We start from the raw sequence: 18052 nt of genomic DNA on the forward strand, positions 1-18052 counted from the left end.
ACCATTCTCTTGTTATTTTTACGAATATAATACATATATTCTGATTTTCTTAAGTAAATATCTCTACACAACTTCTCTTTCAAAAATAAAACCCGTTGCAGCTGTCTGGTTATGAATTTTAACTTCCAATTTTAATTTGACACTTTATCGGTATTGGCAAACATTTCGTATCGGTCCATCCCTGAACAATATTTGAACAAAATGAAATACAGAGTAATTTGTCACACACTGCTCACCCTTATGTAACTTAATTAGGCATTAGTGGCTTCTTGGACCAGACCTAGTATGCAAGATCACATCTTGTGCAGGATTAATATCTATGTTTTCTTTATCAATAAAATAATCTACAACAGGGATTCCCAAACTCTTTTGTTTCACAACACCCTTAGTGTTTCAAGATTTTTCCGTGGCATCAAAGTCAGAATGTAGGTCTATCTAACACTTGTAATGTTCTGCTAGTGTGGTTAGATTGCTTGCCTTAAGTTAAAAAATAAACATACATTTTACGATTGCTTGCCTTAAGTTAAAAAATAAACATACATTTTACATGTGAAAAGTAGTAAATACGCACATATTTGGAACAATCATATCATTGATTCCATTTCAGGGAAAATATTAGAACATTTCGCGGCGTACACTTTGGGAACTACTGATCTATAACACATTTTATTCGTAGTTTATGCTGCAGGTTACAACTATTTTAACTGTGGCTTCACTTGAGGACATTTAAACTGGGCGACTTCACAGTCTTTTATTTTCACAAAATATCCCCCCCTTTTTTTGGGCTAGCTGGTTAATTCAAGACAACTTGCCTAGCTTACGTAAGATAAGTTGCACTTCCCAACTTATCCCTTAAAGAAACAAACCTTTCAACAGCCAGGAAAGGTTTCCTCTATTAGACAAAAAATCATATATAATTTCTTGTTTAGTAGCAATAGGTTTATAACAACTTCTTAACAATGTTTGTACATAATTTATGCATTTTTAACTTGCATTCAAATTTATAATGGAAAAAATATGAATACAGTAATATTTTTCTTGTATGTACGCATTGCATTCTAAAATTATTTCTCTTGTAGTCTACGGTTATTAAAAGTATAAAACAGTTTTTTATTTTATTTTTTACATTGTGATGTTTCAAAAGAACACACGATCCCTTCATCAGACATCTATTTTTAGTTTCATTAAAGTAACAGTTATAACAATGGTTAAGAATTTTTAACAAAAAAGAATCCATTATACCGTGTTGCATTGTTGTATTATAGTAGGGATGGGCCGATATGAAATTTTGGCCGATACCGATAAAGTACCAATATAAAATATACCGATATTCTACCGATCCAATATAAAATTTGAAGTGGTCCTTGAAGAACCTGAAAGGTTCATTGACCTCCTTAATAAATGTGTGTTTCAAGGTGACTGCAGTGCAAGACAAATTGCATATTTAGACATTTACTTTTTTAGAAAGTAAGGCATGGATATTATCCATAATAATTAATACAAAATGGCAGAATTTTGCACTAAATTATCAGTTGTAATATAATTAAGCCTTGTTTCCATATTGAAACCAATAAGTTGCTGACCAAGGCAGTTTATTAAGGTAAAAACACTTAGCACGTAACGTTTCGACCCTGTATCAGGGTCTTCCTCAGACGAAGAACTAAACTAAAATGATGAAATAAACTACACACAGAAAGATTACATACACATAGCAGGGTCACAAGCCACACAACAACAAATCAAGTTGACAGTCCTTATCTAGGAAGATTTCTACAAAGGAATTAAACATATCACCTCCTGACAGTTGTTGACTAATGGGTCTACTACACTGACAGGTGATTGGCAGGTCAAGATCAGCAAGAGTCTAAGAAACCACCTGCTCACCACTCCCCCACCCCTCCTGCCTTTCTGGTTATGGGTGAATACCTCCTCCTCTGGTCTTCTTCTTTTCTCTTCTTTCTTCCTTCTTCATACTTCTTTTTTCTTCATTCCTTTTCTTCATCCTTTCAACTTTCTCTAACACACTCTTCCATTCCTTGTTTATCTTGAGCCCTCCATTCCAATTCATGATGTCTTCTCCTTTCTTTTCTATTTCTTTGGCCTCCTTCCATTTTCTCACTAGTTCTCTCTTCTCTTTTCCTATTCGCCTAGCCGAATCCCATTCAACTTCATGTCCTGTTTCTCTAGTGTGTTTGAATATGGCATTCCTGTCTCTCTTCAATCTCACATCATCCATGTGTTGCTTTAACCTGTCTTTAAGTCTCTTCTTCGTTTCCCCTATGTATACACTTTCACATCCTCTGCACTTCACCTCGTAGATAACCCCTTCCTCTTCCTCCTCTCTCTTTTCTTCATTCTTCTTGCTGGCTATACTTAAAATAGTGCGTCCTCCCTTCCTGTAAGTTCTTATACCCACTTTCTTCAGCACTTTGCATATCTTCTCTGTGGCATCGCCCATACTTCTTATACCAAACCATCTCTCTTTTTCTTTTTCTTCCTTCTCTTCCAGTCCTCTCTCTTTTATCTCTTTCCTTCTTCTGTTGATGTTGTGTCTGTCTTTCTTTTCATAGCCATTCTCTTCTAGTTGTTCCCACAGGCTATTAATCTTGGTTTCTTCTTCCCCTTTCTCTGTGCATATCTTCTTTATTCGGTCTTCCATATTCCTTATAAAATTACGTTTAGTTCCATCACCCACATCACTTCTTTTGTGGCAGAACACTCCTGCCGAACACTTCTTTTGATACCATGTAGCCACTATTCCCATTCCTCTCTTCTTTTTCATCTCAATATCCAAGAAATTTAATGTTCCTTCCTGTTCCGTTTCGAGCTCAAGGTATATCCCTGCTTTCTCATCTTCTACATCTTTAACAAGCTTACTCAGCTGCCTTTTTGTTCCTTTCCATATCCCAAAACAATCATCCACATATCTACAAAATAGACTTAACTTATCTCCTCCTTTCACTATCACTTCCTTCTCCCATTCATTCATAACTAATTCCGCCAGCACAGGGCTCAAGCAAGAGCCTATATTTAGACCTTCACTAATCTTGATGATTTTACTTCCCACTCTGCTGTAGCTATTGTCCCAAATGGTTTCCAGCGCTTGTACCACTCTCTCACTATCCCATTCTCCTATAATGCTTTTCCCAACTTTTTTCCTCACTATATCCACTACGTGTCCCCTTTTTGATGCTCGGGAACATGTTCAGGTGCATGTGCAGGTGAACATGTTCCCGAGCATCAAAAGGGGACACGTAGTGGATATAGTGAGGAAAAAAGTTGGGAAAAGCATTATAGGAGAATGGGATAGTGAGAGAGTGGTACAAGCGCTGGAAACCATTTGGGACAATAGCTACAGCAGAGTGGGAAGTAAAATCATCAAGATTAGTGAAGGTCTAAATATAGGCTCTTGCTTGAGCCCTGTGCTGGCGGAATTAGTTATGAATGAATGGGAGAAGGAAGTGATAGTGAAAGGAGGAGATAAGTTAAGTCTATTTTGTAGATATGTGGATGATTGTTTTGGGATATGGAAAGGAACAAAAAGGCAGCTGAGTAAGCTTGTTAAAGATGTAGAAGATGAGAAAGCAGGGATATACCTTGAGCTCGAAACGGAACAGGAAGGAACATTAAATTTCTTGGATATTGAGATGAAAAAGAAGAGAGGAATGGGAATAGTGGCTACATGGTATCAAAAGAAGTGTTCGGCAGGAGTGTTCTGCCACAAAAGAAGTGATGTGGGTGATGGAACTAAACGTAATTTTATAAGGAATATGGAAGACCGAATAAAGAAGATATGCACAGAGAAAGGGGAAGAAGAAACCAAGATTAATAGCCTGTGGGAACAACTAGAAGAGAATGGCTATGAAAAGAAAGACAGACACAACATCAACAGAAGAAGGAAAGAGATAAAAGAGAGAGGACTGGAAGAGAAGGAAGAAAAAGAAAAAGAGAGATGGTTTGGTATAAGAAGTATGGGCGATGCCACAGAGAAGATATGCAAAGTGCTGAAGAAAGTGGGTATAAGAACTTACAGGAAGGGAGGACGCACTATTTTAAGTATAGCCAGCAAGAAGAATGAAGAAAAGAGAGAGGAGGAAGAGGAAGGGGTTATCTACGAGGTGAAGTGCAGAGGATGTGAAAGTGTATACATAGGGGAAACGAAGAAGAGACTTAAAGACAGGTTAAAGCAACACATGGATGATGTGAGATTGAAGAGAGACAGGAATGCCATATTCAAACACACTAGAGAAACAGGACATGAAGTTGAATGGGATTCGGCTAGGCGAATAGGAAAAGAGAAGAGAGAACTAGTGAGAAAATGGAAGGAGGCCAAAGAAATAGAAAAGAAAGGAGAAGACATCATGAATTGGAATGGAGGGCTCAAGATAAACAAGGAATGGAAGAGTGTGTTAGAGAAAGTTGAAAGGATGAAGAAAAGGAATGAAGAAAAAAGAAGTATGAAGAAGGAAGAAAGAAGAGAAAAGAAGAAGACCAGAGGAGGAGGTATTCACCCATAACCAGAAAGGCAGGAGGGGTGGGGGAGTGGTGAGCAGGTGGTTTCTTAGACTCTTGCTGATCTTGACCTGCCAATCACCTGTCAGTGTAGTAGACCCATTAGTCAACAACTGTCAGGAGGTGATATGTTTAATTCCTTTGTAGAAATCTTCCTAGATAAGGACTGTCAACTTGATTTGTTGTTGTGTGGCTTGTGACCCTGCTATGTGTATGTAATCTTTCTGTGTGTAGTTTATTTCATCATTTTAGTTTAGTTCTTCGTCTGAGGAAGACCCTGATACAGGGTCGAAACGTTACGTGCTAAGTGTTTTTACCTTAATAAACTGCCTTGGTCAGCAACTTATTGGTTTAAATTATCAGATATTTATCGGTATGTCAGATCGGTAAAATAATCTGTAATTTTACCTATACACCGATATGCCTATACTGGCAGATACCGATAGAGTACCGATTAATTGGTCCCATCCCTATATTATAGCAACTTAACTATGAAACAAGCAGTCTGTTTCATTTATATTTCAGATAAAAATTTTGATCACATTTTTTTAAAAATTAATGAATCCCAAATATCATCAGGCAATTCAAAATCATCATTGCTTTCACAGAGTTTCTTGGTGTTTTCCGTTACATTCAATTTTAAAGATGGTGGCTTACTCCACTTGTGAAAAGAAAACTCCATAGTGGGTCTATGTTACCATTTTCATTATTTAAATTATTCCTCTCCTGCAATGAACAAAGCTTCCCAGACATTCACATCTGTTTTTCCAGTCACTCTTTTCATGAAATTGCTTTCATAAACTGATTCTTTTCTGTTAAAAATTCTTAACCATTGTTATAACTGTATCTTTAAATCTAACTAAAAAACTGTATCTTTAATCAAACTAAAAATAAATGTCTGATGAAAGGAGCATGTGTTCTCCTGAAACGTCACAACGAAAAACTGTGTTTTTATGTTTTTAATAACCGTAGACTACAAGAGAAATAAAAAAATATGAAACCTTCAGAATATTTAAACCTGAAAATAACAATTTCATAAACTTTGCAATAAGTGTCACAGATGGATTGGTTATTAGGCTCACACAACGTAACTTGCAGCATGATCTGGAGGTTACATCTTAATTCCAAAAGTCATTGCTGAGGAAGGTCCCAAGTTGTCAAGGTTTGGCAAAAAAAATTGAACTTGTGTTTAACATTTCCATGGCCAGTCACTTTGCAGAGTATTGTTTAAATAGCCCATATGAATAAATTACAGACTAACCCTAATTTTACATTCCCAGATTGTACATTTTCAAACATTATACATTCAATCTTGATAGCCCCAAAAGGGGGGGGGGGGGTTGTAACAATGAAAAATTAAGAAAGACCGATAGTTCACAAAAGTTTTCCTTTCAGCTTTAAAATATATTTTCAACAGAACATATTATATTTTTATCCCCCTACAACTGCAAACAGAAAATCACAGTAAATCACTAGAAAAGTAGAAAGTGAATTGCCATATTAGAAGGAAACCTTCATTAGATGACAGTCAAGAAAATCTGCTGTCAACGCTGAGCTTCACCGCTCCTTCGTCAACGAACCTAGAAGGTATTGGCTTTCTCGACCCATTGTATTGTTTTAAAGTAAAAATTTTCTACTGTGCTTTAGATCCTAGTGATTCAAGTAAACAATAGATTTCAGGGTATGAAACAAATTAAAGAAAGCTTCACCTTTTTTCAGTTTGTAAGCCCCACCACCCTAACGGAACACACCGACAGACAGTTACCGAAATCCGCTACTAATTTCTGGAAGAAATTTGAAGATGTATTACACTATAGCTACAGAAATAGTTTGTTTTCGGAATGTAGTGTCAACTGAAATTGAAAGAAGAAACATGTTGAACATCAGCGAAGTTGCAGAATTCATCTTGATAGAAAACAAAATTCTGGCTAGTAGCATTCCTGACATATGCGCTGCTTATATGCTGTATTTCAACCTACCTGTGACGTCCTCATCAGCTGAGAGGTCGTTTCCAAGCTAAAATTGATCAAAAATTACTTGAGAAGCACAATGACAAGAATCATCGAAATCGATCGGACACGAAAACTATCAGAAGAATTTACGTCCATCAAAAACGCAGAGGACCGGTAATGGCCATTTTACAATATCGTAATTTTTGTAGTAACAGTGTATTTTCACATACAATTATAATACATATTTTTTTAGTTTGTTGTCTTAACCTTTCGTACCGGTTTCTACATTGATTCAAATGTGTTTTCATTTTTGTGTATACCTACCTAATATGAATGTAGGTGTGAATTAATATTTTAGAAAAGAAAGATTGCTTTTTGAAACGAGTAGGAGCGCACAACTGAAAGTTTGAAAGTTCTTTAATTGTGGTAAGTGTTTACTGCCTCCTACGCCATTTTTGTTTATACGTACTATGTATATATTCAAGAAGTGGCCATCCATGCTTTCCAGATGTATCAAATTAGTCATTTGCTTGGCAGCTTGTGATTCTTAATATCCATTCTGTATACAACAGTACAGAATGTTGCACCAATTTCTTGCAGGGCAAATAAGCCAGTTGTGCATCTAGTGTTTTTATATTAATAGTATTGCAATTTCACTTGCGTAAAATAAACTGAACCTTCAAAGCATGCTCGTTGTTCTACTACAACATGCAGAAAAGCCTCCTGTGACGCTCCAGGAGACCTGAGAACTCCAACCAGTATTTTCCCTTACTTAACCAAGATGGCACCCCGTAGGCTTAAACAATCCACCTGACATCTCTATGCGACATCCACTACAATTTCCTTTGAAACCTGAGTTCTCACTGTTATCACCTTATTTTGCAGGAAGCCCCCCACAGGTCACACTTGCAGCACCTGAAGCGCAGGTGGGAGGAAATTTGCCGGGAGGATTGTAACAGATCTTGATGCACCCCTTATAAAAGTTGACCCCCCCTCGCTGGGGGAAAAAAGGGTGGCAACAGAACTTAACGTCTTTACTAGTGAACGGTTGATGTGCGTTGCAGAGAAGACAGTCCGAGTAAAGCATTGATACGTTTAGGATCCGTGTTACGTTGGTTATTGGTTTCGCGGACTGTGAAAAACTGTAATTGAACTAATGGCCATGATCTCTGCCGGAAAGAGAGATAGTGACTAAAGAAGAAACTGTAAGTGAACTAACGGGCATGATCTCAGCCGGAAAGAGAGATAGTGTCTAAAGAATAAACTGTGAGTGAACTATCGGCCTGTGCAGTATCTCTATCAGAACCTGAGAAAAGGTTACTAAAGAAGAGAGGCTACATGTTTATTATGAACCAACGACAGGAGGATTAGAAGATTGAAGATGTCGAACTCGGTGTCAGAAAGATTTGTGTTTTCTCCCCAACTCCCTTTAAGTGTTCACCGTTAGTGTTTCTCAGCGTGTTTATCGCCAAGTGAAGTAAATACCTAAGTAGTTACATCGAAGACATAACTACTCTGTGAAATAACCTCTAAGAACTAAGTTTGGTCTAATATCTCAACAAATTCACACCGGAAGCTGACTAATGTGTATTCCGGAATCGTTTGTAAACCACAGACGTCAGGTGCCTGGGCCTTTAATAAATATTAATACTGTATTTTGTGGTGTATAAATACTTAGATACTTAAATATAAAAATTCACTGATGGTCTCCTTTTGTGTGGTTGACGTTGGTCGACGGCAGAATAAAAAATTTGCACTAAATAAAAGAAAGAAAAAACGATATAGGATCAACTACCCCTAGGAACAATTTGGATTATTATGTGACGTCAGAAACACCAATTTCAGTCTCCAAAATCTTTAATATTTTCCGAGAAATAGACATCAAATGCTAGCAAGCAACAACTTTAGTCACGAACACAACACACTCGAAACATTCTACCTCTGTAAGGAACATAAAATATTAGAACAGAATATCTCACCAAATGTACCTATCATGACTCGTGTACTTTGGGTTGAAATAGACCTTAGATTTCTTTAAACATATTTATTGATATGAAACTTTACATATCCACCGCATTGGAATACGCAAGATACACCACTACTTTGCGAACTAATATTGCAATTTATATGCAACATGAACAGCTGATTCCTTTTACTTCAAGAAAACTAGATCAAAGCTGTGAGTGGCTTGACCCACATGGCAACACCGCATCTAGTTACCCTTATTAGTCACTACCAATTACAGGTCCACAAGTCAAACATTGAAAGATATATTCAACTTTCATTGCTCAACTACTTGCGAGTTGTATGATAATTTGCACTTGATTTGTTTTAGTTTTGTTTTTACTGCAATTATACCCATATATGGTCACGTGACCGCGATAAAATTGAAATTACCATATTTCCTTAACCATTCATGGTTTTCAATGTACTAACAATTGAGTAAGATACTATACAAAGTTCAACTATTTTTTATAGAAATGTATAAGATTCTTGCTTCTTTATATATGTGTGTACTTGAACCAAATAATGAAAGCGTCACCTGTAAATTATTATGCACCATGAGGTTCAACACGGACTTTGCGTAATTAATCCTGCGACACACGCTTCACACGAATGCATGCATTTATCGACAATGTCAATTTGGTAGGTCTACCTATTTTGCGATGACATGAGCTCATGCAGAAATGTTTAGATAACAGCTTACCTTGTGAAGCCGGGAAAAGATGCTAAGCCACAGTCCCTATGCGAACTGTTTGTGTATGATATTTTCATCATTTAACTTACGCATCACCGTTCTCTATTATCTGCAGACATTCATCCTCCATTAGCAGTATCGAAACAATCCTCACCTTTCGTCCCACAAAACGTGTGACCGCCGAACTTCCACGGAAATATTTTATTTCCTCTCTTCACTACAATGTTCCTTTCGCTACCATTTTTCCTGCCAACTCACCCTTTTTTTTACCTCTTCTTCTCCTTCCCACCGTCTTTTTGTGTACAACACAATTATCTCGGATAACTGGTCAATTTACATATTTATATAATATCACAATACTTGCATATGTATGTGTCAGGATATTTTTGCAATAAATGTTCTATATTTATGAGATAGCATGGAGAATATCACGCTGTAAGTTTTAATTCGTGAATTCTCTGAAATTCGTATTGTACAGGTTTATGGACATGCATTGATTATCTAAATGTTCTCAACATTCATTACATTGTATTATACGGCGTACGCTTTTAGAAGGAACATGAGTTGAACCAATACGCAGCCAGTGCTGTCGCGCTGCTGCCAAACCAACTGCTAGCGGAAAGGAAACGCAGAGATTTCGCCGTGTAAAAAATTCAGGTTTTTTATATGTGTATAATGCATGCATGTGATATTTGAGTACAATGAAATATATAGTAAAGAATTCTACACAGGATTATATCATATCACTGCAGCATAAGAGAAACTCATACCTGAAAGAAGTTTGAAGGTATTTATTAAAGAGGAACTGCAAGACCATCATCATCACTCTCATTTCTGTTTTCTGGCATGTTTCCCAAAAGATTTGAACAGGGGTTTTCCGATTTCTGTGGTAGATACGTTACCCTGTTTTATAATACGCAACACAGTATGCACACAGACACCACACGGTTTAGCCGTAAGTTCTCGACTCTGAGAAAACACTGTTTCAGCACGCACTTCTTCCGACGCCAATTCCTTGAAGCAAAATACACTAGATTTCTGTCTTGTGAACGTATTATTTTACCCTTGGTGCCTGTACTACTTGTAATAGGTTTTGAGAGCGACATTATTAATTTAATTTGATTTGATTTACTTTATTTTATTTAACTTTTCTGTCACTTTTGGCTAATTGCAAAGATGGGAATGAGTATATGATGAAATTGATGGATGGACACTCACAAAATCCATGTCCAGGCTGGGATTTGAACCCGGGATCTGTGGTGTAGTAGCGCGATATGTTAACCACTCCACCATGGGGGCCGGTGCGAAATTATTAAGTAACACTCGTGGTGGAACACACACAATAGCATAACTATCGATCATAAGAACTGGACTTCACAACGCGCTGCTACGCCAGGGGTCCAGGGTTCGAATCCCGGCCCGGGCATAGGTGTTTGTAAGTGTCCCTTCATCAATTTCATCATATCATCATCCATCCTCATCTTTGCGATTAGCCAAAGGTAGCAGAAAAGCGAAGTAAAATAAACCAACATTTAATCAATCAATAAGGGCCATATTGAATCGTCTCACAACTGTTCTTAAGATTGTACAATTACAATTACGAGTACAATTATCTTATACCGCCCTTGTTACGAAAACGCTGAACTGAAAGTGACTCAGACTCGCAATGTTCGTAAACGCCCTCGACAATGAAGGGCCATTGTTCATATTCAGCCTAATTTCACACCCATAGCTTTACCAAGACACAACTCAGCGGGGTTAACAAGGTGGCAAATAAAAGAAAAAAATCAGACGGAACACTGAAGGAAAACGAAGGGTCATTGTGTGTGTGTGTAGAGAAGTGCTTTTTCCCTTGTTTCTTCGAGAAACGATATCTCCGGCTGTAAGCGACGGAAATGCATGGGACTTGGACAGTCAGGTTCATAATGTCCTGTCCCATGCAATTATGAGCCTTAAAGTGGCGAGTTTTATAAAGAACTTCTTGCACGCAAACCTAACTGTACAATGTTGCACTCCTGCTATTGGCTGGTCACCGAAGACACGCTCTCTGTAACTCCGCCCGATATCGCTTCTAAAACCATGCGTCATGTAACCTTATGATGCCATATGACAATAACCGTCATCCTCCGCATGTCATCTTTGTTGTTTTTGCAAAGAATGCCAATGTAAGATGGGATATCAACATCATCTCTTCTCATGAAACTTCTCTTTTAACACTTTCTCACTATCATTGACCTTTTTCTCTAATACACTCTAAAATATAGACCCTCTTGAAACTTGAGTCTTTATTTGTTTCAGCAGGAAGATTTCAGGTTCTGATGCCATTTTCGGTTCACTGGTATGATGCACACTGATGAAATCTAGAAAGCATGGCACAGGTGCCATATTGCACATGAAGATGTAACCTAGATTAGGTTCAGTATATGAGCACTATAGCAGTGGAAATGTTAACATCTGCTCACTCCATAAGAACACTGGTTATTTGGGTCCACCACAATATGAGGACAAGTCTCTTGAATAAAAAAAAACTTCAGGATGTAGGAATAACATTCTTACGAATAACATCAAAAAGGGTTTCCTGATATTAAAATGTAGCCAAACAACAAGATATACAGAAGTCTTGCAGAAGCCTCAGAACAAATAATGGATGAAAACTAGACATGATTCTCCTGGAACGAGAACATCATAAAAATTGCAAACAGCACATTGAAGAGAAAAACTGTTGTTTGTGTCTGCTAGCAAAACAACACTATATGCACGAAAAATAATTTTCTGAAGACTAATCTGTTGTACAAATTCTGTTGCCTGACCCAAAATGACAAAAACAACATAAGAATTTGAACTCTATCCTACCCTATTAGTGCATTTTCTTACCCTTCTAAAGTGGTAGATGGCATTTTTGCAGACTCTGGGAAAGTATCAGCCAATATTTGTAGTTTCAAGTGTTCCATCCATTTCTTGAAGACCGCAATCATGTTTTTGGTTTGAACCATGAGTAGAGGCACATATTTTTGGTAAATAAAAAAGCAAAATTTCAGTACAAAAACAGAGTCGATTTCGGGTTCAAAAGCGGTAAATAAAATAAAATGTCGGTGTTATAGCGGTGAATAATCACATCAAAAGTTCTATATAAAATGACCTTTTGGTTTTAAAATTGTGAATATAATCCTAAATTTGATTTAAAAACTGCACTTATTACACAAAATAAACTTATCCCTTCTAATAGCACATTTATGTAGTTACCAGAGTATTAAGTTTATTCCTGTGTAAAGGGGTCCATTTTTGCTTTTCAAATATTTACAGCAGAATGAATCAATTTTCCGTTAATTGCATAACTCACAGGATACTTCAGACTTCAGAAAGTGTCGCGTCGGTATATAAACGGTAAATTTCGTGTTTAAGAGTCAATTTCGCATTTTGCAGTTCATTTCGTATTATTTCGTGACAAAACAGGGTAGAAAAATGCACCTCAGACCTTTCAGAAACATGAAAAATGAACATTACAGCATGTTATTTCATATTTCGTGTTTTCGTCAAAAACGAAATTTGCATGCCTCTAACCATGAGGTGCAAATGCAGCTTATAAAAATGTAATAGCTTTATGTTTGGCACTTATACTTTGTTTCTTCGGTCAAATGAGTAGGAAAAGTATGATTCTTGAAGCAAATTCATGGTCTTTTCCAAGACATTTTGTATTGTATTATTTTATATGTGTTGTCTTCTTTACACAACAGCTTTTTCTCCAGGTTTTGAAATTTATTTATTTATTTACTTGATTTGATTTGGGGTTTTAATACTTAGTATAAACATTTGTTTAATTTACCTGTAATTATCATCATCAATCCTTAATTTACCCTGGACTGTATGGTATTGCGATGCCATGCAGTATTCAGGGCCAAGCATGTGGCATTTTCGGCTACCAATGAGGCTCGCACTAGTGCATCGCCTAAACGGTGCACAAAACGTTGAAAATTCAAGGATTTTTGAGTAAAACTCACCTATTTCCAACAACTTTCTCCTCTTTCCATTTTTCGCTATGTGCACTAATATTGGAGTTACCTATGGGACCGCACTTTTGAATCACCCTGTATTTTGAACAACTGCGATTTTAAACATTAGATCCATGTACGTTAATTCAAACAATATTGTATTCCATTTCTGTTAGACTTATACTTTTCAATTATGAATTTGTCTATCAAAATCTAACCTATTCTACCCTTCCCCAAATCTAACATAATTCCAGGTCCCATTGGCGTCCCATTTTCAAATTTTGTACAGTCATTGAGTAATAGTTAGGGGCATGCATATTTCGTTTTTGACGAAAAAACGAAATTTGAAAAAACACATTGTAGTGTTAATTTTTCATGTTTTTGAAAGGTGTGAGATGCATTTTGTGACCATGTTTTGTCACGAAATAATGCGAAATGAACTTCAAAAAGCGAAATTAACTCTTAAACACGAAATTTACCATTTATATACCGACGCGACACTTTCTGAAGTCTGAAGTATCCTGTGAGTTATGCAATTCCCGGAAAATTGATTAATTCTGCTGTTAATATTGGAGAAGCAAAAATGGACTCCTTTACACAGAAATAAACTTAATACTCTTATAACTACATAAATGTGCTATTAGAAGTGAAATGTTAATTCTGTGGAATAAGTGTAGTTTTTAAATCAAATTTAGGATTATATTCACAATTTTAAAACCAAAATGTCTTTTTCTATACCACTTTTCATCCAATTTTTCACCGCTATAACACCGATATTTAATTTTATTTACCGCTTTTGAACCCGAAATTGACTCAGTTTTTGTACCGAAATTTTGCTTTTTTATTTACCAAAAATATGTGCCTCTAGTAATAGTGTGTGTATGACATATAATTTTTTGAAAAAAAAAAAAATAATAATAATAATTAAAAGACCCATTTTTGAAAAAATGGCAACCAGTTTTCTTTACACCACCTTCAATTTTTTTTTTTTTTTACCCTGACATGGATGCAATATCTTGTGTGCGAGATCCCTTCATGACCTTTCCAACGCCGTCTGAATCACTTCTATAGGTGGCCTGATTGCCGAAATATTGCAATTTAAAGTTGTAACAAGATGTTGGAAAAAATGGCCAAAATCGTAAAGTTTGCAACACTATAATGTTGAAAATACGAAAGATATGGATTGGCAACTTTGCATATTTTCCTATTTTCCAGAATGCGAAATTTCAAATGAATCAAAAAATGTAAGGTTGAGGACATTGTTGATTTCACATGGAATGACCCAATGTAATGTTTTGCGACACCAAGAAAAGCAGTGCCATTCTAGTGGAATTTGAGCACGCACCTCCCGTCACATGGGATGCGTATTAGCAGTACTTGTTGGTGAGAAATAATAGAAAATAACTTCCTGAGCACTGCAAATCCATAACGTAATTTTGATCTGGCTTTCTACTATTACAGAATAAATAAGGTGGTTAAAGAGTGAGAGCTTTGGCATGGGTTGGTGACATTGTTTACACAAGAGGATATTCTCCTCTTGGTCCACAGAGCAACACATGACTCATTGAATAGGTATGTCATCATTCACTCTTGATCGGCATAGCAACATCTTTACAACCTACAACTAAGAAAGCTATTTCTTGAAACTGGATTGTACTGTGTTATATATACGAGATAGAATTGTTTCGTTACTTTCCCCATAAAAAACCAGGGTGCACATTTACACGCGTAAATATGATATGTATCAAGAACAACAAACTATGTGTGTGTATGTGTGTCATCAATATTAAGAAGTCTTCAGCTGCTTTATGTATGGCATGGTGACAGAGATGGAAAGACTAGAGGTTCAACTAATGAACTAGAGAGAGTATGAATTCTATGAGCTCTGTTATGGGGTTAGTCTTGGAGTTTCTGTGTAGAAGTTCTATCAATTTTGTTGAAACATTGGATCTGGATGTAGAAAAGGGGCAGAAGTACATCGTGAATAGTTGACCACTGATCATCCTGAAATTCAACATCAGTGGATTTCATCCGTATGATGAAAAGTACAAGAAGGTAAATTCATGAAGGGACATAATGATGATGAGGTAGGACCACAGACATTCTTAATCTGTTATAGGGGAGGTTACGTGATCCACTTCTATCTACAACTGGCACCCATTGATTAGAAGCTGGGTGAATCCTACAACCACATTACACAGGTATCTGAGAAGTCCCTGTAAACTTATATATACACACAGTGCATTGTTTACCCCATACACTGTCCTTTGTGCCCCCACAAAGGTCAATAGCGATTCCTCAGCACTGTAACTATGGTCTGCTCACATCAGCCATTTCCTCATTGCCTTGTAATCGGGGGGGGGGGGGCAAGTTCAATACCGAATGGAGGCACTTGGTGGTTCAGATCTCACTATAAACTGCAGGTTCAGTCCCAATTAGCCTTTCTGTGCATAAAGTAGACTTTAAAAAATGAAAACAAGATGACCTATGCACCCGAGCAAGGGTTTCATGTGACTTCACAGGAGGAATGCAAACAACAAAAACAAAATCATTCCCAAGCAACGGAATACTGACCACTTTTCAACAGGATAAATGCAAGTAGGGGTACAGGGACTTATCGGACATCCTGTACAGGGACTTATCGGACATCCTGTACAGGGACCCTGTTGGAAAAATACCAGGAAACTGAAGGAAAGAGGCACATGAAATCAATGATGGAAGTCTATGAGATCAGCATGGATCAGTCAATGAAATGTCACTTGGAATGGCCTCATCCAGAAATGTACGAAGCTCTTTTTCTGTATTGTTTCATATCTGATCTCCAATTTGTTCTTGCCCATGACTGTACAGCAACACACTGTAGTTAGTCCTTTGGTTGCTCTGTAGATATCGTATTTTAGTCTCTAATCCTGCTACTTACCTAAATTTTGGCAGTTTGGAATTTCCTTTTTTTTTATGTAATGTCTGAAATAAATATTGAAGTAACTTTCGGCATTTCCTGTTCTGCAAGTCATCACCCTATTGTGATTTTCTTCCCTGAATTTGTAAGCTAGCAAGTCAATCTGTTCACAATATACGATTTTTTCCCTACATATGCAATATCTAAATTACGTGGAATATTACCAATTATTTACAGTAGTGTACACATTTACACTACTGAATGCAATAAAGCTCTCAATCAATACACATACTGAATGAGTATTTAGCTTAAGCTCACATCATCTAAGTGTGGTGGTCAACACATTCATTGTTTCCCAGTGTCATAGTGCTATCATACACCATATCGGGCCAACCAGTTTAAACAAAAATGTTTTCACACACACTCATAAAATCCACACAATTTATTCATACTTCATGTCTTATCTAACATGATAGAAAGGCTCACTCTCTGCTTTGTTCTAAAAAGCATACTAGCACCACTCTTCTACATGGCAATTGTAATCTGTGCTTGCCATCTTGTCAGTGGCACGTTGTCTCTGCGAGACACGACTGCATCACAAATGCCATGATTTTGAGTGGATTTTAAAAAACTTATGACTGCTAAAAGACATTTAAAAATCGAGATATGTGCTTTATCTCATTCATCCTACCTTGATTCCCTCTTTCATTCTCTCAGGAAGATGTCTTAAGCAGTCAACAGGAGCAACACCAATTGAGCCCTCACCGTAAGCTGACAGACTAAATCCAACTGTCTTTTCTAGTGTCTCTGGATTTATGCCTGATGTAAATGGTACAATAAGAAAAATGTGAATTAATGACACACAGCATAGTGAAATATCTATATGTACTATGAACAAGATACTATGTAAAAACATAGAAACTAACACATTTAGAGATAAGTATCAGTAATTTATTTGCAGCCACTCTTCTCAGTTTATTTGTAACACATTAACCTTACAACAGGGTAATATACAGATTCATGCAGTAAGGCTGTATTGGAGACAGCCATCTTTAATGTTTCCAATCCTGTGAAAAGATTACATATGTATATGTGTGGGTGTGTGCATAGCTACATAGGATTTTCTTCAAATTTGAGCTCAAAAGCAGGTGGAAATTCATATTAGGTGTAAAAATGGAGAGAAGGATTTTCCTGTACAGTATGTAAAGTTTCAGTCATGCATTTTTAAGCATTTGGTACCAAGGTTATGGTGATGCATGTGCATGTATAATTTGTGCAATACTCTGGTACCTGGTTGAAGAGCAAGACCCTTCAGGACAGAACGAAAAGCTAGATAATAAGAAGAGAATAAAAAAGGTAAAGTTCTCCCCTGTGCTTTGCACCACACCATGAAGGCATATAGGGGGTGATGTAATCAGCACCATGCCTATGGCCTCCTTTACTCCCCCAGTTTCCTCCACTTCATAGGATGCTGGGTAGGTGCCGAGAATAGAACTCCTATTCACCACAGTTGCTTTCACTGCCGGTCAGAATTTGACAAGGATTGAAATAGATGATATAAAAAGATTTTAGTTAAGTTACCTCAATGCTGAGGAAGCTCATACTACTGTTAAACCAGGACAATACACATTCATACATTAATCCCAAACCAAACAAACTAATGGTGAATAGAATGTGGAAGTATATTTAGGAAATTAAGGTGCTCTGTACAACCATTAAGCTCCCATGCAGTGCAAATAAACAAATGCATGTATGTGTATTATGGTTGGTTCAGGCTAAGTGGTACTTTTATCAGTATCAGAGAGTACAGACATCGGTAAAATTACTGATAATACTCTAATATTAATAAATAACTTCAAGTAAGTGCAACATTCTGGCATTTTGTTATTTTTATGAATATACAGGTATATTTTATGTACTCTGTATCACACTCCTTATTTTCATATATTAAGGACAAGAATGAAGTTTTAACAGGGTATTTATGCTCAATATCAGATTGCTG

The 18052-nt window shown here is 36.8% G+C and overlaps 1 protein-coding gene across 1 annotated transcript in view; it reads right to left on the reverse strand.

The window, feature by feature from the left end:
• Nucleotides 1-18052, reverse strand: part of LOC145992078 (tRNA (uracil-5-)-methyltransferase homolog B-like) — a 40016-nt gene that overhangs the window by 11363 nt on the left and 10601 nt on the right. The window contains exon 6 of the mRNA XM_083128293.1: nucleotides 16742-16869. Coding sequence (XP_082984419.1) covers nucleotides 16742-16869 — 128 coding nt within the window. The remainder of the gene's footprint in view (nucleotides 1-16741; nucleotides 16870-18052) is intronic.

The sequence above is a fragment of the Lepisma saccharinum genome, chromosome 9, assembly GCF_977018435.1.
Source record: "Lepisma saccharinum chromosome 9, izLepSacc3.1, whole genome shotgun sequence".
Taxonomy (NCBI): Eukaryota; Metazoa; Arthropoda; class Insecta; order Zygentoma; family Lepismatidae; genus Lepisma; species Lepisma saccharinum.